The sequence below is a fragment of the Leptodactylus fuscus genome, chromosome 3 (assembly GCF_031893055.1).
Source record: "Leptodactylus fuscus isolate aLepFus1 chromosome 3, aLepFus1.hap2, whole genome shotgun sequence".
Lineage (NCBI taxonomy): Eukaryota > Metazoa > Chordata > Amphibia > Anura > Leptodactylidae > Leptodactylus > Leptodactylus fuscus.
The window spans coordinates 87,904,573-87,927,988 of record NC_134267.1 but is presented as its reverse complement, the minus strand read 5'-3'; the positions used below and the strand labels follow the sequence as shown (position 1 = coordinate 87,927,988).

The 23,416-nt window shown below is 40.6% G+C and overlaps 1 protein-coding gene across 7 annotated transcripts in view; it reads right to left on the bottom strand.

Moving 5' to 3' along the window:
- The window catches only part of NHSL1 (NHS like 1), a 170,402-nt gene that overhangs the window by 88,726 nt on the left and 58,260 nt on the right, over positions 1-23,416 (bottom strand). For 2 of the 7 annotated variants that reach the window (XM_075267917.1, XM_075267922.1), the window contains exon 1: positions 2,185-3,072. The exons of the other annotated variants lie outside the window; for them this stretch is intronic. In XM_075267917.1, the coding sequence (XP_075124018.1) occupies positions 2,185-2,389 (205 nt within the window). In that variant the 5' untranslated portion in view covers positions 2,390-3,072. Of the gene's footprint in view, positions 1-2,184; positions 3,073-23,416 lie in introns of those variants that run through there. 7 annotated transcript variants of the gene reach the window in all.

The window sequence follows — 23,416 nt, the reverse complement described above, 5'->3', positions numbered from 1 at the left end:
ATTGTAACAATCACTTAAGAGCTGTCCTGTTTACCTTACAAGACAGGCCTTTAGCAGATGTTGAATCTGAGATTATTTTGAGCATCATAATGATAAAAATAGTAAGCTTGATCAGCTGTGGGGTTACAGTATAAGAGCATGTGCTATTTATTTACTCTAGACACAGTATCTGGTAGTCAATGCCTAACCACATAGAAAAGTATAGGCGTAACACTCAGATAAAGTGTGAGTCAAAGCTTAGGAAACTAAATAACGCTCAGGTAAGTTGATAACAAGCACTTTGGCCCAGGATAGTTACAATACATGATCATTTTGATATTGCATTTCATAATTTATTTATTATAAGTCCATTTGTAAAACAAAAAGAATTTGCTTAACTAAATGATTTTTATCTGAAATATGGTATGAATCTCACTATTAAGGTTGTTGTCCCATCTCAAGGATCCTATCTACGCTGGTGGCTTATGTAAATTGAAGACTTTTCCTAAATATATTGCTTTAGAAATGCTGCTTTGTTTGCCTGCTATGTGACCTTATTCCTCCCATTGTTTACACAGCGTTGCTATAACCACGAACCTATAGGACAATGACGTCACTCATTGCTCTTGCTGGCAGGCAGGACAATCTTTCAGCTAATTGCAAACACACAGATAACACGGAGCCTCTCTACAAGCATGTACAAATTATCTGATCTTCATAAGTATGGTGATCCTTCTCAAGGCCAGGTTCAGCAAGAGAGAGGAGGGAGAGGCCGCAAGTAGCTGCTACTGAATGCCGATACACTGCACAGGCATCCAGTCGTGCACTCCGCTCCGGATTAGGCCCAATGAATGGGCCTAGTCGGGAGTGTCTTCAGGCGAATCAGTCTGAAGAATGAGCATGTCGCTTCTTTTTTTTCTGGGAGCCGGAAGAAACGACTCCCAGAAAAAAGAACTGACTGGCTCCAATTGATTTCAATGAGAGCCGTCTTTTTGGTCAGGATTTTGAGGCGGATACGGCCTCAAAATCCTGACCAAAAACACCCTGTGTGAACTTACCCTTAGATGGTAAAACTCCTTTAAGGAGAAACATTAACTAAATTTGTTTTATCTGTAAGAAATGCAACAGCTTTTTTCCATTTTGCTTCTGAATGCATCATAAAGATTGAGTCACCTAGGTCTGCTGTTAGGCGGAGGTTCAAGCTGAACACCAATGAGGATAAAATGAGAAACATGAGGTATGCAATTTGTGGTACATGGGTTGCTTAGTATGTGAGGTACGTGGGGTTACCAAATTAATAACCTTATGTGCTTCATATTGCTACAGTTCGCCAATACAGTCCGCCTGTTCAATAGCTCCACCATAGCTTATACTATTTAAAGACTATAAACATGTCTGAAACCATTTCTGGTGCATGCTTGATGGGCTAAAAAGCAGTTTTGTATTTATTTCTTGACCTAAATTTTAGACAGTTCTATGAAAGCTGCATTTACTGCATTACATATACAACAAACTGCAAAATGCCGTCCTGTGCTGAACCCATTGGATGAGCTTTCTGATGCCTCAGTCTGCAGCCCCATTCTCTGCTCTGCTAAGCACTCCACTCATAAATATGGCAATCATTTCCAATCTAGGATTAGAAAAAATGTCTATTTTTTTGGAGAGAGCTCCATTTCCTCTTCTCGGGCAATGACATCACATTATTTGAAGGGGCCATTTCATCAATGTAAATGGAGCTCTTTCTGAAAGAAAGCCATGTTTTCCAATCCTGGGTAATCCCTTGGATACATTACATGGCAATAGATACATTTTCCTGAACTGGTATTCTGTATTTTACATAGCGGCCCTTATACACAGAGGACACTAGGCTCAGCAAACTGCTTCTTTTGACAACACTAATAATATTTTTTCATTAATTATTATTATTATTATTATAATATATAACACAAATATGTAATAACAGTAATTGTAGTCTGTCCTGAAAATGAGATAAATAATAGAGCACCATAGAGTGCAGTGACACTATCCTATACTGCTGTACATCAAATAATAAATCACACAAACCAGCAAAGTGTTCCCAGTACTGCATAGTGGCCCTCTAGTCTAGTAACCTCAAATGTCATCAAAGAGACCAAGGTGACATTCAAAGAAATGCAAAAATCTCACAAATCGGTTCGATCATTTTCCTATTTTTTAATGAATTACCTTTTCTGCTGCGTCTTTGAAATTCCCAAGACCCAGGCTCATCCTCAGTTTTCCTCCTGCCTGAAGAAAGCTCTCCATCACTGCGAAATAACTTTTTGGTTCTCCGAGACAAGGAGGAGAAGTTTATCCAGCTGACAGCAGTAGACAGGGAACCCTGAGAGTTTCTCTTAGCCCTAAAACTTCCCGAACCAGCCTCCTTTCTCATGCTGTTTGCATGGGATGTGACACTTCACCAAGGAGACTATAGATCGTATGCCAAGTCGTTTAATTGTAAGCTTCTTAGCAAAAAATCCAAATGTCTTGAATAAAACATTTTAAGTTGGAAAAAGAAAAAATATATTCTGTTACTTGCCGTCCTCTGTTAAAAATAGTGTACAGCCCTTTGAGAGGATATCCTAGGGTGACAACCACTTCTAGTATAATAGCTGCTTTTCGAATACAAAGCAGCAGTGCCTTATCCGTCTCCTATGTCACACATCCCAGCAGTTTCCACATTGGCAAAAACTTGTTTTATCAACAGTAACCGCACCTGCTTCTATGAGGAGAGACCACATACAAATCCAGCTTGTAAAGATAAGGCATTCGGGGTAATTTCACAGTCTACGTCAATGCAGATCTGTGATTCAGCAGTGCTGCAGCAGTCACTGGCAGGCTGCGATTCAGCTCGCTATTTCCAACTTTAGCCAGGTAGATGTTATGTGCTGCCCCAAAGCATGAAGCCAGCCAGAGATGATAGCAGTGTGTTTTCCCTGTAGTGTCAAGTGAGCACAGTGATTTCCCCACAGGGATTGACAGCACATAGTACAGACCACTCCCTGGTTAGTCCCATAGCACAACAGTGGCACAAGCAGGATTCTCTGCAACATAGTCACCATATAAACATGCAATGTAGCCCACTCCACCATATGTCCTGCCTTAAATATCTTTGTAACAATATTAGATCCAAGTCTACATCACACTGTTTACTCAGACTAATGTACACATTCATGCCAATATTGACACTGGCGTTTCACAAAGTCCAGAAAGTAGCACTGATATATGTTTAGTCTATACTATTTCACACCTTGCTTATCTGTCTTTTCATAGTCCAATGCTGCAATAGGAGCATTTCTGTCTAATAATAAAGGTTCAGGCTGCTTTTACACAACCGAGTTTCATCCGTGAAACTCGTCCTGTGTGTTAGCTGTATTGAATAATATGAATGCCATGCCAGGACACGGATTCCTAGCACTATAGCTATCTATATCAGTTGTCTCTGCCCCCCAGCACCATACTGTCCCGTAGAGGTTACAGTATTTCACAGGGAGGCAGGGACTTGTAGATAACTATAAGCTAGGAGTCCATGGCCAGGAATAGCTGTGTTCAGGCTAGTAAATATGGCTTAGGCTAGGTTCACATCTGCGTTCAGATTTCCGTTCGGGGGAATTCACCTATTTTTACCTTTGCATAACTCTACCTCTCTGGCTCGAATAGTGGGTCAACTGTGACAGTAGGATTATCGCCCCCTTGTGCATCAGGAGTTTGAACCCCTGGCTGCAAACTTATATTATTAATTATTAATTATTATTATTATATATATATATATATATATATATACTTCTACATATCATAGGATACAAAAATGTGTGTGGAAAAAGTCAACAGAACTCTTATGCATCTACAGCAGTGAACTGTTCCTTTTCACAGCGCTACATTATGTGCATTAGGTTGAATTGTAACACCTGCGAGGAAATAAGACAGATGTGACAGGTGACATGCCTGACATTCCTAACACTGTACAGTACAGTACATTCTCTAGTACAATACACACTGTATGTCTGTATATTATATCATAGCCCACATACCAACAATTGTTTGTTCTCAGCACAGAAACTTCACACGGGAATAATAGAAAAACCACATTTTTACACCTGTATACTAATATTTGCAGGATTTGCCCAACATTTATAGTGCATTTATATTTATTGCTTACAATTTTCCTGCTTTAGGGTAAGGCCCTGCATTGTGGACATGCAGCAGAAAAAAAACATTGCGTTTTACAGTACCAGCAAAGTCCAAAAAAAATAAAAATAAAAACACTGCAGAAAAGTTGCATCCTTAGAAACACAGCATGTCAATTTTACTTGTGGAAACACTTGCGTTTTTCCAAGGGTCTACTCACACGGAGGAAAGTGGGGAGGAATTTGGTGTGGAATTTTCCACGCTGAAAAAAAAAAAAGCCTCCCATTGATTTCAATGGGTTCTGAATTCCATTGAATTGAAAATTCCACACCAAATTCCTCACCATTTTCCTCCGTGTGACCCCAATAGTTTTAGGCCGGGGCCCCACATGGTGTAGACACCACGGTTTGGCCATGGCATTTTACAGTCACTGCAAAGTGGATGGGTTTCTAGCAAATTCCATCCACACATTGCAGAAAAATACCCGCAGTGGAAATGCTGCGATTTCCAAAAACATCGCCATTTTAGAAATCCCACCTTGTCAACTATACCTACAGAATTGCTGTCGGTTTCCCTATAGGTATAACAAACTACATGGGATAAAAACCACTGTGACTAAACCTTTCAGTAAGTTCTCCTATAGTAATTATTTCTAGTGTAGATGTTATAGTAGCATAAGATGTAGTGGAGATTGCTTCCATGGTAATATTACTAGAGGGATATATTTGGCATGGTGATATAAGAGTAACTAGCAATGTGTGAAAGATAATTGAGTATCATTAAGAAATTATGCAAGTATAATAGACATGACATCTTACTTTATTTTTAGAGGGATTTTTATCTTGTGTTGATCTTTTTCATCTAATCTTAAAGGGGCTCTATCAGCAAAATTTTGCTGTATGAGCCCCTCATATGCATGAATAGCCTTTAAATAGGCTATTCAGGCACCGCTAATCTTATTTTAAACCCCCCGCCCATTTTAAAATAAAACTATAAAAACATATATGTAAATCACACCTTAGCATGCACGCTGGGCAGTCGTGGCACACTTTCCTCTTCTTTCTTCTTCCTTCGGCTCTTCTCTGGCTTCATCGCTGTCTTCTTCCAATCCTATTGGTTCAAATCCGGCACGTGCGCAGTAGCGCTCCCTCCGGAGCTACTGTGCACGCTCCGGCTGCATTTTTCTCAATGCACATGCACCAGATTTGAACCGCCGGAAGAAGACGACAACGAAGCCGGGGAAGAGCCAGGGCGTCGCCAAAAGAAGAAGAAAGAAGAGGAAGGAGTGCCAGAAGATTACGTCGGATCGTGTACGACCGCCCAGCGTGCACACTAAGGTATGATTTACATATATGTTTTTATAGTTTTATTTTAAAACGGGAGGCGGGTTTAAAATAAGATTAGCGGAGCCTGAATAGCCTTTTTAAAGGCTATTCACGCATATGTGGGGCTCGTACAGCATAATTTTGCTGATAGAGCCCCTTTAATTGGGATGCATCTATAAATTGTGGTATAAAATTTAATACAAAAGTATTTATTGTGAATTTTAACAAGATGCCAGACTTCATTGTTGTTTCTGTTGCTGTTTAGGTATAATGGAAACAAAGTCCACAGAGTCTTTTTTTTTTTTTTTTTTGCACAGACACAAAGTCGGACATGCAGAACTTTGTGGCCGTCGCAAAAAAAAAACGGTTTCACGGTGGAGAGGCCGCATACGGTCACCGGCGGTTTGCTTTAAAAAGAAAACCGTCGGCAAGCCCTCTTCAGTTTCTATCCAGTTTCTCTGGGGATTAGGACGGAAACATGGCTGACAGACAGGGGCGCAAGTATGAAAGCCCCCTTAGAGTTTAACCCCTTCTTTCTCTGCAGGATTTCTGCCATAGAGAAAATGCTGATAAACCATGAGGAGTACCACTGTAAATGTTTGTTTTTGTCTATCATTCATTTTAAGTTTAGTGTTCCTTTAGGGTAAGTTCACACGGGATTTTTTGGATCAGAACCTGAGTAGGAGGCCGACACTCCCTCCTCCCGACCAGGCCCATTCGTTTTTTGGTTCCGGATCAAAAAACCCCGTATGAACTTACCCTAAGGCCCCACATAGTGAGCCAAAGCCAAAAAATGCTGTGGGAAAGTCCACGTTTTTTTTTTCTAGTGTTTTTCTGCTCCTATTATGTCTACATGGAAAACTCCAGCGTTTCTTTAGGTATGATTTTTTTTTTTTAATTAATATTTTTATTAAAGGATTTTTAGTTATCAAATAAATATAAAACATTCAGTACAGAAAATAGTGTAACAATGAGCTGAACCAGGTACTGAAAAGATAACACGAAGGAGCAGCAAAGTGCAACATTAAAGTGGTAACACAGTACAACATGTGAAGTAACATAAACACAGTGTCCACTACAGAATTGCTAAGAGTATCCTAATGTTTGTGTGTCATGCTTTCCATCACATGATCGAATTTGGTCAACTCCCTGAGTGTCAGTGGGGTGTTACTTCTCCAGGATCTGGATATCAACTAAATAACTAAACTGGAGATAAACCGAAAAAACCTGCCAGCCAAAAGGTATGCGCAGAAGGGCAGTCCCTCTACATGTGTAAGTAAGAGCCAGGTAGTCCATAGTCACGCCAACACAGAGGGGAGTAATCTGGTATAAATGTAGATAGTTGGAGAGGGGTTCTGTATCATCAAAGCATGAGTTTCTGGGTTCCCTCCCAGTACGTTGCATTTTTAATGATTTTAGCTTCCCAGAGAAGTCCTGTATAACAGTCCGATAGATATAGTTGCAGATTTAAATCGGCCTCCCATCTGAGAATGAACCCAGGTTTAACGCCCGGAGACCCACATATAAGTGCGCAATGAAAGGATCCAGTCCCCTTGGGTTTCCCTGGATTGGCCATAAAGTGAGAGGTGGGAGGAAAAGTGGGTTGCGAGAAGGGATGGTCTAAGGATATCTCTGATCTGCAGGTATTTATAAAAATCTGTATGTGGGAAGCGATATGTACTGGAGAGATCCTGGAAGATCCTTAGGGTATCCTCTGCAGGTATAACTGACATGCTGCGATGTTCAGAAATGTGAGTGTTCTTGAAACTGCAGAGAAAAATCCAGAGGGAAATGCTGCAATGTTTGGATGACATTAGCCTGAATCCCATGCACTTTGCAGGTAATGTAAAACGCCGTATTTGGCAATGTGGGGCCCTGGTCTTAAATAGTCCTTGTGCCAGTTAAGTATAAAAATCTAGTTTCACCTCTTTGTTCAAGAGTTCTGTACATGCAGCTTGGCATATATCTGCTTTACTTTTATGCTCAATGATTTACCTGGATGTACATCACACATTCTACAGCAACGGCTTAGAGAATGGTAATTCCCGGATGCTAATATCCACATATAATATGGGACAGTACTTGGCTTTAGTTCTGCTAACTATACACTTTAGTATACTCGTACTATTAAGCTCTGCATGATTTTGGCTTTATAAAAGATGTATTTCATATTGTGAGTGTGATGAATACATAAGGAATCAATGAAGTAACTCCAGGATCAGATTACCCCACTCCATGAATCAGCCCGGCATACTGTAATGACCTTTACCCTTAGCAGCAGAGTACAATGAATCCAGCAACTGTCATGCTCTGAGTTAATCATTTAGTTAGCTGATCTGCAGTGAAATCGCCCTATGAGGTAATGCAAACAGCAAAAGTAAATAATGCATTTCCAATGAACATAAAGAGAATGGCCAAACATGATTAGAAAGACAGATATTTGTGGACACAAGTATGTCAGCATTATGTATGAGGCACACAAAACCTCCTGCCATTATCTCAATATGGATACAGTGAGTTAAAGGGGTGTTCTAGAATTTATTTTTTTTATAAATACGCTGGGGTAGGTGAGAGCAATAAAACAAAACAAAACAAAAAAACATACTTCTCCAGTGTCTCCCATGTGCAAAACACATGGAGCCCATAGACTATAATGGGCTCCGTGTGCTTGCCGCACACTGCCTGCACGAATGAATTGTGTGGGCAGTGCGCGGCAAGCACACGGAGCCCATTATAGTCTATGGGCTCCGTGTGCTTAACTGCACAGCGCTTGCATTAGCGTTGGTATTCCGTCCGGGGAGACTCCCAGTGTGATTCGGTGCTGTAGCTCCTGAGTGTCTCCACTGCATATGACTGCTAAGGCCAATCAGCAACCTAAAGAAAGGGAACCAGGACATCACAGCCGGCAGGGACTTCTGGGAAAAGAAGAGAGCCGAGCAGCAGGAGCGGACCGCACTGGGAGGGATGCCGGAGCACCAGGGATAGGTGAGTAGGTTTTGGGGATTTTATTTATTTTCATCTCCACTGGCCTAATAAAAAAAAATATGCTGGACAACCTCATTTAGCTGATGATAGATGGCTTTGGCTCAAAAAAACATAGCAAAACCTGCAACATAAAAAAGCTGTGTTTCCGCAATGTGGGGCCTCAGCCTTAGGTTCCATTCAGATCACGTTTTTTATATCTGTTTAGCAGATGCAAAAACTGATGCAAATAGATGCTAAGTTTCAGCGTCCATCTAAAAATCCGGACAGAAACGGATCTATTATTCTTTGTAACATAGATTTTTAAATAAATGGATGGTTATCTGTTTGTGCCTTTTTTTTGCAGCCAGATCAGCTAAAACGTGATCTGAATGGGGCCTTAGTTTAAAAAATTACTACAAATATATAAACTGATCTCATTCACTTGTGTGGAACAGTAACGCCTTATTCGCACAAACATAAAATGTGAAAGCACGTCACGCAGACATTTTTAAAACACATTCGTTTCAATGGGTCTGTTCACACTGCCGTTGTTTTATGATCCATTTTAACAGACCGTGATAAAATAGGACGTGCTCGGCTGCCCATGGATACAAGATGTAGTCTAACCCCTCGTTCACATCAGCGTTTGGATTCCCTCCAGGGAAGGCCGCATGTGGACCCCCCGAACTGATTACAAATGCAATTGCAAGCGCTGTGCTGTAAAAGCACATGGACCCCATAGACCATAATGGAATCCGTGTGCTTGCTGCTCACTGCACGCACGAATCATGCGGACAGGAAAGTAGATGGTGAACTACTTTCCTGTCCGCAAGATCCCTGCGGAGGTCTCGCGGCAAGCCCCAATATATCTATGGGGTCCGTGTGCTTTTGCTGCACCAGCGCTTGCACTTGCAGACTCCCCCCAGACGGAATTCAAACGCTGATATGAACGAATAGTTAAAGAAACTTTTCATAATTTCATTTATGATAATTTATTGTTTCATTTATTTTCTACAGGACCTTCCTCAATTATCTTAAAATTTTAAATTCTCAGGTGAACTTTTGGAAATATTTATTTATCTATGTGTGACAACTTAAATGCTTTGTGCAATTCAATACCAAATTCCACAACACATAGTAACTGCAAATAACTTTAAGGCCGGGGCCCCACATGGCATAAATGCCACAGATTGGCTGTAGCGTTTCACAGTCCCTTCAAAGTAGATGGAATTTATGTGAACCCCATCCAAACATTGCAGAAAAATATGCACAGAGGAAATGCTGCGATATCTAAAACCACAGCATTTTTGGAAATTGCAGCATGCCAATTATACCTACACAAATACCGGCATTTTCCCTATAGATATAATGGAAGCAAAAAATTCACAAAGGAAAACTCTACGGACTTTCTGTGCTATGCATTTCTGCCTAAGGCCCCACATAGTGAAATGCAGAAAAAAAGAAAAAATAATAGCCTTTTTCATTGCGTTTCACAGAGTTTTCAGACTCCATATGGAAAATACCAGAGTTTCTGCAAGTATAACTGACATGGTCGAATTTTCAAAAACGTGGCCGTTTTTGAAAACCCAGCTTTTCTGCTGCAGATATTTTTCTGCAATGTGTGGATGAGATTAGCCAGAATTTGCAGGTTTCCACAGCTTCAGCTTAAGGGCGTGTTCACATGTGGGAAGTTGGCAGCGGATTTTCACGCGGAATCCGCCTCAAGCCAGCTGCCCTATCTTGCCGCGGATTCCACGGCTGAATCAGTCGCGGCATCCGTGGTGCAAGGTTTCGGCCCATTCATTTGGGCCTAATCCATCGCGGAATGCTGCAACGGGATGCCAGTGCATTGCACCAGCATCCCGTCGTGGCTATCCGCAATGGAATGTGTACACGCGGAGTTCATTTAACTCCATGTGAACTAGGCCTAAGGCTAAGGCCAAACATTGTGAAAATGCAGCATTTTTTTTCTTGCAGATTCTGCTGCATTGTTATGAGCCAAAGTGACAAGTAGATCTAACAGCAGGAAGAAGCATAAGAACTTCCTTTATATTTTCCATTCATTTTCAAGCAACTCCTGACTTTGGCTAAAAAGCCACAGCAGAATTTTCAACAAAAACTGCAACATGGGGACTTAGCCTAAGGTAGTGGGTCACAGCAAAAAAGTGCTGCGGGAGAAACCATGGTGACAATATATCACAGTTTTGAGTTTTTGCTGCATTTTCCTTCACGTTTACTCCCCATTAAATCTAAAGGGAAATCATTTGCAGTTCAGCAGCTGAAATAAACGTCACATTTCCGCAGCGTGTTGATGGGATTAAACATTAAACATTAACCAAATCTCATTCATTCTGCTGGTACTGTAAAATACACCAACACAATGCTAACCTGAACAATGTCTTTCAGGTTAGCCCCTGAGATTATATGTAATCTGCTCTGATTCTTCAAGTCAGCGGTAACCTAGTACTTTTTCGGCGAAACTGGAAAGGTTACCTCCCACTTGAAGAAAGAGATATAGTTTACATATAAGCGTTCCGGAAACAGAAGAAGTAATGTAGCCTAGTCCACTACATTTAGTCTGTGCAAACCACAATGCACCGTATAATTCAGGCTGTAAACTCCAGCCAATACCCTTGTATAAAAGGTTTGTTGCTAGTCCAACATTGTACATCTTTTAATTCAGTTGTGTTCTGTCCGCTCCCTGTAATTTCAGTCTCTGAGTCAGCTGCACTCAGCAGGATGAGCCTCGCCCATGCTTACCGGACTTACAGCAATTACTGTGTCCATCTTTGTCTAACCCTTTCACGACAATCTTATAGTCCGTGGATCTTCACTTCTTTAACAGCCTTAGGTACAAATTGACTTAGAGAAACAATCTGGGAACTTGTTCCTATCTTTTCCTCTGCTTTATAATAGCCACTTACTAGTTGTGAAGTTAATTTTCTTCTAAAAATCAGCCCCTGCTTCTTACTTTGGTTATAGCATGTGACTGCACTCACTCTCTGAATCATACGGCATCTTTAGTGTGGTTTGGAAGTCAGTCTCTGTGTCTATGAGATACATACTGAAGATCTCATAGAAGCCAAGGCCACGCATTGTAGAAACACAGCAGAAAATCGCTGCAGCTTACACTGCCAGTATAGTGAATGGGATTTTATTTAATCTGATTCCCCACTGCGCAAAAAAAGCACTACTGTAAAGGGAGTGGTCAAAAATGAAGAACATCACAATAGTTTCTGCTTTTTGAGTTTTTGTTTTTTAGCTACAATTTGCTACATGTGGCCTTATCCAGAGAGTGACTTGCGATCCACACTGAAGATACTGTATAAATGGAAGAGTAAGAATATAAAACCACTAGAGATGAGCGAGTAGTATTCGATCGAGTAGGTAATCGATTGAATACTACGATATTCAAAATACTCGTACTCGATCGAGTACCACTCGCTATTCAAATGGAAAAGTTCAATGCAGAACCAGCATTGATTGGCCGAATGCTATACAGTCGGCCAATCAACGCTTGTTCTTCTCCTACCTTTAGAAGTCCTCTCCGTGCAGCGTCCCCGCGGCGTCTTCCAGCTCTTCATTCACTCTGCCAGGCATCGAGCCTGGGCAGAGCCGACTGCACATGTCCGCTTGTAGTGCGGACATGCGCAGTCGGCTCTGCCCAGGCCCAATGCCTGGCAGAGTGAATTCAGAGCCAGAAGACGCCGCGGGGACGCTGCACGGAGAAGACTTCTTGGAGGATCCAGCCCGACCCTCACTCGTGGACTTGGTAAGAATAATTTGATTGAACGTTGCCTACCCCTGAAACGAGCATTTTCCCCCCATAGACTATAATAGGGTTCGATATTCGATTCGAGTAGTCAAATATTGAGGGGCTACTCGAAATGAATATCGAATCTCGAACATTTTACTGTTCGCTCATCTCCAAAAACCACTAATAAATAAAAAGAAAGAGATTTGCAAGAAAACTAACTACAAAATGTCCATTACAAATGGACCAAACAACAAAAATGTTTGTTCTTCCTTAAAGGGGTATTCCCATAAACATAACTATATCTATATTTGTAGATAATTAAAATTTAAACATTTTTGCAAATATAAGTAATTAAAAATTTTGCAGCGTTTTAAAGATTTTCTCTACTATCTTAGTGATGACATCTATTGTCTTGATCGGTTGCCAATGGATACGACAACAAATGCAGAAACTTTCTATGGTCTGGGACTTATCAGGAACCCAGCCAGCCATGACTTTCTTATTGTAGCTGGAGTATCAGGCAGGAACATTACACCTATCAGAAGATATTCTGGCCGCAATAAGGAAATCATGGCGGATTTTCTGACCTTAAAAATTTCCTGCATTCATTCATGGTCGTGTCCACTAGCAACCGATCAAGACAACAAAGCTGTGATCAACAGATAGTAGAGAAAATCTTTAAAACCCTGCAAAATATTTAATTACTTATATTTGTAAAAATGTTTAACATTTAATTATCTACAAATTTAAGAATACTTATGTACATGGGAATAGATAGAAGTTCAATGGAGAGCACTACAGCCCACCTGTCCCCCAGCCCATAATGTCTGCAGAGATTGCATTCAACTCTATATCCAGCAGACAAAGGACTTCTTCACACGACAGTAAAAATGGCCATCACATGACTGTTTTGGCAACACATTCATTTGAATGTGACGCGCAGGTTTCGCAGGTTTTTTGATATGGTAGCTGTGAAAAACAAACTCTCCATTTCTCTTTATCTTGTATGAATGAGATTAACCAGAATCTCATCCACTTTGCAGGTACTTTTTTTGCAACTTGGAACCCCACCTTTATTGCCTGTTTTGTGTCAGTTTTACATCAGTTTACTGTGACTAAAAACAGATGAGCTTCATTGGTCTTTTTTCTTACCTAAGCAATTTGTTTTTATCGTTAATGAAACTAATACATTGCCCAAAAAAACAGATGTTAAAAACTGATCAGGGCGGGTTCAGGGTGCCCGATTTCCGCTTTCAGGTTTCCGTCTTCTGCCTGAGAAACTAGACAAGGGACGGAAACCGGCAGTCAGTTTTCAAGCCCAGAATGGGTTTGCAAAGTGTCCGCCCGTGAGCGTCTTCTGCCACTCCACGGCAAAACCAGTTTTTTTAACCGGTCACAAAGTGGGACAAGCAAGACTTTGTGTCCGGTTAAAAAATAATGGTTTTGTTGCGGAGACCAGAAGACGCTCACGGGTGCTCACGGGTAGACACTGAATGCAGGGTTTCCATCTCCTGTTGGCAGAAGACGGAATCCCACAAAGCGGAGACCAGGCGCAGGTGTGAACCCGCCCTCACAAAGTTGTATGTGGGTTTGTCAGGCCAGAAAAATTGACACAAATAGGACATGTCCTGTTTCTCAATTGAAGTTATTCACTGTCAGTTAAAAAACCCCATAAATATACGCATTGACTTCCATTGTTCTAAAAACGGACTTGTGCATGGGGCCTTACTCTTATTTTATTCTATCATGGCATTGACTACATGCAATACAAACAGATACGGTAATTCAACCTGTGTCATCACAGATAACATAAAAATTCCACTTTATGAACTGCAATGTACAAAAATAACATTCTTCTGCCATTTAATACAAATATTGTGAGCAACAATAGCAAAATGTAACAAGTCTTATCTAGACAATAATGGGGGAGAACCTCTCCATAATCACTTGTTTCCTGAGCCAGTCGGGGCCTTTGTTAATGCTGGTGTACAATACGCCAATCTTATTAAATCGTCCCCCCTGTGTCTGAATAGTATATACTGCGCCATATAAATGGGCTGCAATATGAAGCTTCACATTATTATATACAGTACTGTTTAATATTTCATGGAGTAGATTCCATACTTTATTCAAATTACTTAGAATGGATTTCCAGTACATACACATGTATTGGATGGAAACTATAAGATACATTCCCACATTTGTCCACTAGGGGGGAGGCTAATCCACATATTGAAAACACTGACACCGCGGCTGTTGCTGCTTTCTATTTTTGTGACCATATAGAATGGAATTGTGGCTCTTCAGGACTAGTTAGCTGTAACTATTACAATGGGTATGGGCCCCCAATTGGCCAACTGAAGTGACTTACTACTTATTAGGATAATGTGTAGTTCTATGATCATATAAGTGGATTGTAGACATTATAAATAATAATCTTGGGGTCATTCAAATATAAACTTGATCAGAAAAAAAAAAAAAAATCAGTCAACGTAAAATCCTATAATTGAAATTGATGGAGTAAAGTTCCTCTCTGTGTGCTGTCTGGAGAGACGTAAAAGGAGGGTTTCGAGAAATAACACACCATTTTAAAGTTCACATTGAGTTCGTTGAGGCCTACAAAAACCACAGGAGCAGAACATGCCTATACTAAATGTAATGCTGAAACTCTGTCTATGTATCACTGAAACAGAAATTGAGCCTTCAATGACATTATAAAGAGAGCTGATCTGAAGGTGATGTGATGGTGGTATATAATGGTTCCTTAATACTTATACCCTTTCAATAGAATAGGCCATCATTATTTGATGAAAAACTCATTTAACCTCTTCAATACATGGCTATTTCCCTGCTCAGGACCAGACACATTTTTGCGTTTTTTCGTACATGTGGTTTTGAGGTCAAGTGATTTTTTCAATCTGGTTATTCAAATATTTTTGCGTCTTTTATCATTGACACATGGGGCTTTACTTTTACATTATTTTTAATTTTTGCATGTTTTTCTTTATATATACACATCCATACAAGCAGTATGCGGTTTTTGAAATCGTAACATGTCCACTGAAGTTATTTTTCTACAATATGTGAATTGGATTAGCAAAAATCTTATCTACTTTGCAGGTACTGTAAAATACCATGGCAAAATTGGCCAGCTCCTACAGTCTCTGATCCCTGGTGGATGACGGCATCATCGGGTCAGAGGGGAACCACATTATGGCTGTCATAGCTGTGTATTCAGCAATCCGGAAGGCAGGAACAGTAATAAACCGCCCCTGCCTTCTCTACAATTTCGTGCAGCTACTTAACATTGCAAGGACTTATGGGTAAATCCGTGCAGAGTTAAGAGTGGATTGCCTGGACATAAATAGTCCTTGGGCGGCCTCGTTCACATCTGCGTTGGTATTCCGTCCAGGGGAGTCCGCATGGGGACCCGCACAAATGAAATACCAAATGCAACTGCAAGCGATGTGCCAGTGAAAGCACACGGATCCACATAGACTATAATGGTGTCCGTGTGCTTGCCACCAGATCTCTGCAGGGATCATGTGGACAGGAAAGTACTTCACAATCTACTTTCCTGTCCGCATGATGCGTGCGGGCAGCGTGCGGCAGGCACACGGACCCCATAATAGTCTATAGGGTCCATGTGCTTTCACTGCACACCGCTTGCAGTTGCGTTCGGTATTCCATTCGGGGGGGGGGCCACATGCGGACTTCCCGAACAGAATACCGAATACAGATGTGAATGAAGGATCACTGGTTAAAGGCATTTTATTTACATAGCACCAACATATTCCATAGCACTTTACAAATCATAGGGTTCACGTACCAACAAAGAGTGACATTATAGCGTAATAAATTAATTCACAAATTTCATATTTGCCTTTTTATTTTGTGTACTCTTGTATAATAAAATCAATGAACACCATGAATGGATCACACATTTAGTTTTCATGTAGTGTATACACACAAACATGAGTGAGAGATAACTCCATAAATTACTACTCACAAGAGACATAAGGGGGTACAGCAGAACGTTGTAATTATACTTTGTGTGAACCCAGCCCAACCAGTTCTAAGATTTAAAACCTACCTTGGGAATATATGTTATAGGGAGTGTACATTAAAGGAGATATGTGCTACAGAGAATAACTGACATCTCAACTTGTGAGGCTGAACAATAGAATCCTTTGTACACAGCTATAGTGATCAGTGCTGACGCTCCAACCCTCTGGCGAAAAGCAGACTATTATTATTATTATTACGTCACAAAGATGCCTTGACCAGTCAGTAGAAGCAGAATAGGAGTCCCTCATGCACTTGCTGTAATCCAAGCCTGAGAGATGTTACAAAGGCTCAGCTCTCTGCACTGCATGGAAGTCATCTGCTGATCATAAATTAGAGGGGAGGCCTCTAGACTTACAAACATGAAGAAAGGAGCCTTTGTACAATACATTCAAATAAGCGCTTGCCGCTGTTCAAACACACAGGTTTTGAATTATAGATGTTATTATATCAGCCGATGACACCCAGAGGCTCATGAACAATTCAGGGAGTCACAATTCACCCATAGAGCTGCAACAGGTTGTTAAAATTCTTCTTTAATGTCATATAAGTTGAAACAAATTCTCAAATCCTCAGCTAATTCATATATCTTATTGTGCTATCCCTGTCAGCTTTATTGACTTGAATCAGATAATCCAAGCTTATACATGATCCATTTTTAGCCGTACACGTTTAATGGCCATGATTGGCTCACAAAACTGAACAAAATAAAGCGTATAAGGAAAAATATCTTTATATCGTGTTAGTCAGTGGATATGAAAAAATGTTTTTTGAGAGAAGTCTTCAGTAGTTGATACCTTTATTAATGGCTAACTTAAAAAAATGATGACAAATTGCGAGCTTTCGGGATACTAGAACTATCCCTTCATCAGGCTGGTATAAACCATGCCTCTGTTTTTATCCATTGACCAATGACCCATTAAAAAAAAAAAGAAAAAAAAAGATGTCTGCTAATTCCCATTGGAGAATCAGTAGTACTGTGTGTAGTCCTTCAATAACACAGAGAGCACGTGTCTGTGACACACATACGGGGAAAATCATTCCTAACTCAAGTCAAACTCCAACTAAAATAAGCAATCATATTTAAGGGTCCATTCACACGGAGTAAATGCATGCTCTTTTTGACAAAATACACGTGTAAAAAATACACGTGTAAAAATAAGACTCCCATTGACTTCAATGACATTTTTTTCCTCGTTTTTTTTTTTAAAAAAAGACGTCAAAATACACATGTAAAATGTCATTGAAGTCAATGGGAGTCTTATTTTTACATGTGTATTTCGCCAAAATGAGCGTGTGTTTACTCCGGGTGAATGGACCCTAACTTGAAAGTGTTATTGATGCATAACTACTACTACTACTGTGACATCTTATTTTTATCAGCCATCACGTGGTTGCATTAAATTCACTTTACTTGAATGGCAGCTATTCACATGACTGATGTTTTTAGAGTCATGTCCAATTATTTGTCCGTTTACATGGATTCCTCAATACACTCAAATGTATGAGGGGTCCATGAAACAGTCGCATCTCAGGTGCAAAACAATCATAAGGCCGGTGCCCCACATGGTGTAAACGCCACAGCTAAAACCACAGTGTTTTACAATCCCTGCAAAGTGGATGGGATTCTAGTGAACTAGGAGGGACTCAGAGCTCCAATCAGAAACAGCCAGTGTCAAATCTCAGAATCACACCCCCTTGTCTGCTCCTCTCTGACCACGCCCTCCTGACAGTACAGAGCTTACATAGCATATCAGACAACACACCAGACAGTGGGGGCTACAGAAAAAAATCCATCTGTGCCAGAATAAGTGGAGCAGCAGCTATTAACAGACAGTAATAACTGGAGCTGGTGGATGTGGTGAAATTTTCAGACAATTTTTCAACTGACATCCTCTATCTTTGTCAAAACGGACACCAATTGAGCCATATGAAGAGACCCATAGACGTTCATGACTTTTATAAGAGTCGCGTGACGGGTTTCCTTGCAAAGTCAATAGTGTACCTGATTGCTGTACCTGACAGTTGAGCAAAATATTCTACTATATTTTAAGATGGTGCCTTGGGGTCCCATCTCTTGGACCTTCTAAGAAAAAATTTAAAGACTCTATGCTTCGTTCTTTATACAATGGTATCACTTAAGCTGGACATACAGTGTGTATATACTGTATAAGAGCTGGTCATACAGTGACTGTCCCATCACAGCAGATGGATTTCAAAATGCCCAATCCTTTTTTTTTCAGGAGAAAAAAGCTGCCACTAGAGGTGTCTGGTGTCTGGTTTCTTCAGAACATATGCACACTTGGCCAAGTTTCTGGAGTGATAGCTGTTTGCCAAAAACTCAAAGTTTTGTTTAGATTGTATTTTTTTGTTTTTAAAAAACCAAAACATTTTTAGTTGGTTTTAAGCTAAAACTCCAGGCAGGGGAGACATAGAAGTCCTCTGTGTTCTTTGTTTTAGGATGTACCCATGATTTTGTATCAAAAAAAGAAAGTAATACCTGAACCAAATGGCAGTGTATAAATGTGGCCAGAAAAATATCAGAAATCATGAGCCTTAGTGCTTAGACTGAAGGCCAAGAAGCGTGAGCAGAAGTAAATACTTGTCGGGAATGATCGGGAAATATTTAAAGCCACAGACAATGTGTTAAGATTGCTGCTGACCCCGTGCTCCTTACTTGTCAGTCAGCTGCAGGCTTCACACCTAGGAAAGTGTGAATGATTTGTTGCTTTTATTCTCTGCAGATACTAGACACCATCTGCTATAACATTTCAGCACCTGCAATATCTCCACAAAACAATGGTGGCTTCAGATTTCCTCCTCTGCTTTAGAACAAATAATAGAAGATTTTCAGTCTTCTGTTATCACCATTATCATAAAGCTCACAAAGTTTTACTTTATTCAGTGATACAAACTATTCCAAGCATTGGGGCAGATTTAGACAGGAATGAGCCAGATTTATCACAGTGACTGATGTAGCGGGTCACAGCGAAAAAGTGCTGCATGAAAAACCGTGGAGAAAACACACTGGGGTTTTTCTCCGAAGCACTTTTCACAGAAAGTCCGCAGAGTTTTCCTCTGCAGACTTTCTGCTTCAATTATAACTACAGGAAAACCGCTGACATTTCCGTAGGTATAAATGACATGCTGCAATTTCCATAACTGCAACAGTGGTTTCCCTTTAGCTATAAGGCTCCGTTCCCACGGAGTAACACGCCGCGCCTTCAGACACGTATACACGTGTCAGAGTGTGAGCGCTGAAAACAGATCCCATTCACTTCAATGTGTGCCGGCTCACGCGCACTACACATTGAAACTTATGGGTTAAAAAGCCTCCCATTGATTTCAATGTGTAGCGCCCGTAAGCCGACACTCATTGAAGTGAATGGGATCTCTTTTGAGCGCTCACACTCTGACACGTGTATACGTGTCTGAATGCGCGGCGCGTTACTCCGTGGGAACGGAGCCTAATAGTCAATGGTCAATTACACCTACTGAAACACTGGTGGTTTCCATATAGTTATAATAGCAGCAGAAAGTCCACTGACTTTTTGTGAAAAGTGTTTTCCTCTGAGTACTTTTTGCTGCTATTATAACAATACAGAATCCGCCAGCGTTTTAGTAGGTATAATTGACATGCTGCGATTTACAAAAACACAATGATTTTTGAAATCGCAGCATGTCCTCTCAGGATATTTTTCTGCATTCTGATTAGCCAGAATCCCATCCACTTTGCAGGTAACGTAAAACACCACGGCATATTTGCAACGTGGGGCCTCGACCTTATTCCCCCACGTTGTGGAAACGCAGCTTTATTATGTAGCAGATTTTGCTACCTTTTAATTGAGCCAAAGCCAAGAATGACTGCAAAAGGAATGGTAAATATATAGAAAATACTTTTATTTCCACCTTCTGCTCAATCCACACCTGACATTGGCTCATAAAACTGCAACAAAATCTGCAACCAAGAAAACTGTGTTTCCGCAACGTTGGACTTAACGCCAGGTTTACGCTAACGTTTGGGTTTCTATCCTTTGGGTATACATAGGGACCTGAAATACAGAAACCCTCAAAAAGCGGATACACATAGAAACCCCAGGACTCCATAGACTATAATGGGCTCCACTGAGTTACCGTCTGGTCTATGATTTTATTCTGAAACCAGTGGAGAAAAAGTCCTCCTCTCAGGACTTTTCTCTTCTCAATTTTAAGAGGATTCTACGGCGTAGACTCCAATGCTAGTGTGAATCTAGCTTTAGGGAGCCTGCACACGGAGTAAACGCTCGCTCATTCTGAACGTAAAACTCTTTCAGAGTCAGCGGTGTAAAAAACAAATCCCATTGACTTGAATGGGTGCCGGCATACGCGCGCTCCTCATTTAAATCAATGGGAAGCTTTTTAACCTATTGCTTTCAATGTGATACGCGCGTAAGCCCTAGTAAGCTCTAGTATTACTGTAATGACTAAGGTCACCTTCGTCGTGGTAGCAAGAAGAAAAAGGTTATCTGAGATAATTCTGCTTAAGGGTCCATTCAAATGGAGGAAAATGGTGATGAATTTGGTGTGGAATTTCAGCGCTAAAAAAAGCCTCCCATTGACTTCAATGGGTTCTGCTAGCTTTTTATTCAGCTAGCAGAAAAAGGGACCCATTGAAGTCAATGGGAGGCTTTTTTTCACCGCTGAAATTCCACACCAAATTCCTCACCATTTTCCTCCGTGTGAATGGCCCTAAGGCTAAAGCCCCACGTTGTGTAAATGCAGCAGAAAAAAAAGTTGCATTATACAGTAACTGCAAAGTGAAAGAAATTCTAGATAATTCCATCCAACCTTGCAGAAAAAAACGCTGCGGATAAGCTGCGTTATTAAAAACGCCATTATAAAAATCGCAGTTTGTCACTTATACCTGCAGAAACGCTTGCATTTTCCCTATAAGTTTAATAAGGGAAGAATATCTGCAGATATAAACTCAATGAAAAATACTGCGAAACAAATGCAGTTCTTTTCCGTTTTCGTTTTTTTATCCACTGCATTTTTTTTAGCTGCGTTCCACTACGTGGGGTCTTAACCTAGAACTGTGTTCTGAGATCTGTCTGGAGTTCTATGTAATTTTCTACATATCATTTATAAATTGAAATTTTGTTAGTCATCGTCAATAAAAATAAAATAAAAAGGCCAATATTCTTCCTTTGAACTGATGTTCACAACTTAGAAATGATTGTGATTATCATATGGTAGGATACACACCTTAGCTTTATTTTCAGCATCTGTCAAAGCTTTACTTAAATCCCACACACAAGCCTATCTGTATGGAAAACTGTTTGCCTTTGTTCTAATAGAGACATTTTCCAGATGGCCCCCAGACTTTTATACCCTTTGGAAATGGGTAGGTGGATAATGGTCTGGAAAAAAAGACATTTCCTTTTAGGTAAGGGAAAACATGATGTAGCGGATTTGATGACTAAATATATCCAAATTGAATAAGACTGTGATAAAAAATAATCTTATTTTGTCAGAATGTATTGTAGAGCAGGATATATTCAGAAAAGATCATTTGGTCAAAGAAAAGGCTAACTACTATAAAAAGAAGTAAGGAAAGCGCTACATAGAGGATTTCTAATGACGTGAAAACCACTAATAAAAACACCTTCTAGAACTAGGGTCTAGGTTTGTGAAAATCTATGGGTTCCATCTGTATTGATTTCATTGCGATCGTTCACATGCCCGCTTTTATTTACACATTCACAGAGATATACTCTGTTTGGTCTGTGTTATTTATGTCTATGGGTCAGTAAAAATACACAGGTAGATACATTTTTCACATACATGAATAATAGGACCATTATGCTGTCAGTAGACAACAACAGGCTTTAGTCCTCATTCACATGTCAGTGTTTTGGTCAGTGATCTGCATCAGTAATTGTGTGCCAAAATATGAAATAGGTAGGAAACACAGAACTGTTGCAAATATTTGCATTATTCCTTACCTCTGCTCTTAGTTTTGGCTGACAATATGAGAATGACAGCCAGATATACCTCTCTGGACCAGACACTACCTCTCTGTTGGCCAGAGTTCCAGATTGTTTAGTGGCTGTAGCCTCCTTTCTTTCCTCCCGCTTTCTCAAACTCAGCATGGAGAAAACAGAGTTCATCATCTTCACCCCACCCTGCATGGCCCCCTACCTGACCCATCTATCAAAGTTAACGGAACCACGCTTACCCCTGTCCCACGGGTTTATTGCCTGGACTCCAACCTATCTTTCAAGTCGCACGTTCAAACCTTCAATACTTCCTGCCGCCTCCAACTCAAGAACATTCATAAAATGCGCTCCTTTCTCATCCCAGAAACTGCTAAAATGCTAGTCCAGGCCCTCATAATCTTCCGCCTAGATTACTGTAACACCCTACCCTATGGACTCCCAGCAAACACTCTCGCCCCCCTCCAGTCCACCTTAAACTGTGCTGCTCGCCTAATACACCTCGCCCCCCGTTCTTCATTGGCTGCTCCCCTCTGTCAATCCCTTCACTAGCTACCCATTGCCCAGCATATTGAGTTCAAGCTACTAATATTAACATATAAAGCCATCCACAACCTGTCCCCTCCATATATCTCTGACCTCCCGTGCTTCCCCCATACTCTGGAACTCCTTATCAAGACACATAAGACTGACCCCCACAATCACAGGCTTCAAGAAGGCCCTGAAGACTCCCCTATTCAGGAAGGCCTACAACCTCCAATAACGCTACTCTCATCACACCACCATCTGTACAGTCTCTCCCCTCGCCTTGTGTCTCTATCCCTCTTCCCTCATAGACTGTAAGCCCTCGCGGGCAGGGCCCTCTACCCCACTGTGCCAGTCGGTCATGGTTAGTATTATTTTTGATTGTATATTTTGTGTACTGTATGTAAACCCCCAAATGTAAAGCACCATGGAATTAATGGTGTTATATAAATAAACAATAATAATAATATGAATTAGGACTTATTTAGCACATACTCTGCATTAGCTTCTGTAAAAGACAAATGCAAACAAGTGCCAATTCACATATTTATCATCATTCAGCCCTTGGCCTACATGCAAGCCAGGGCATCTCATAGGACCTCCGCTTCATACTGCCTTCAATAATTTCTTAAGAAAAAACAAAAAGCATTAAATGTTGGCTGTTCTTAAAGGAGTTAAAA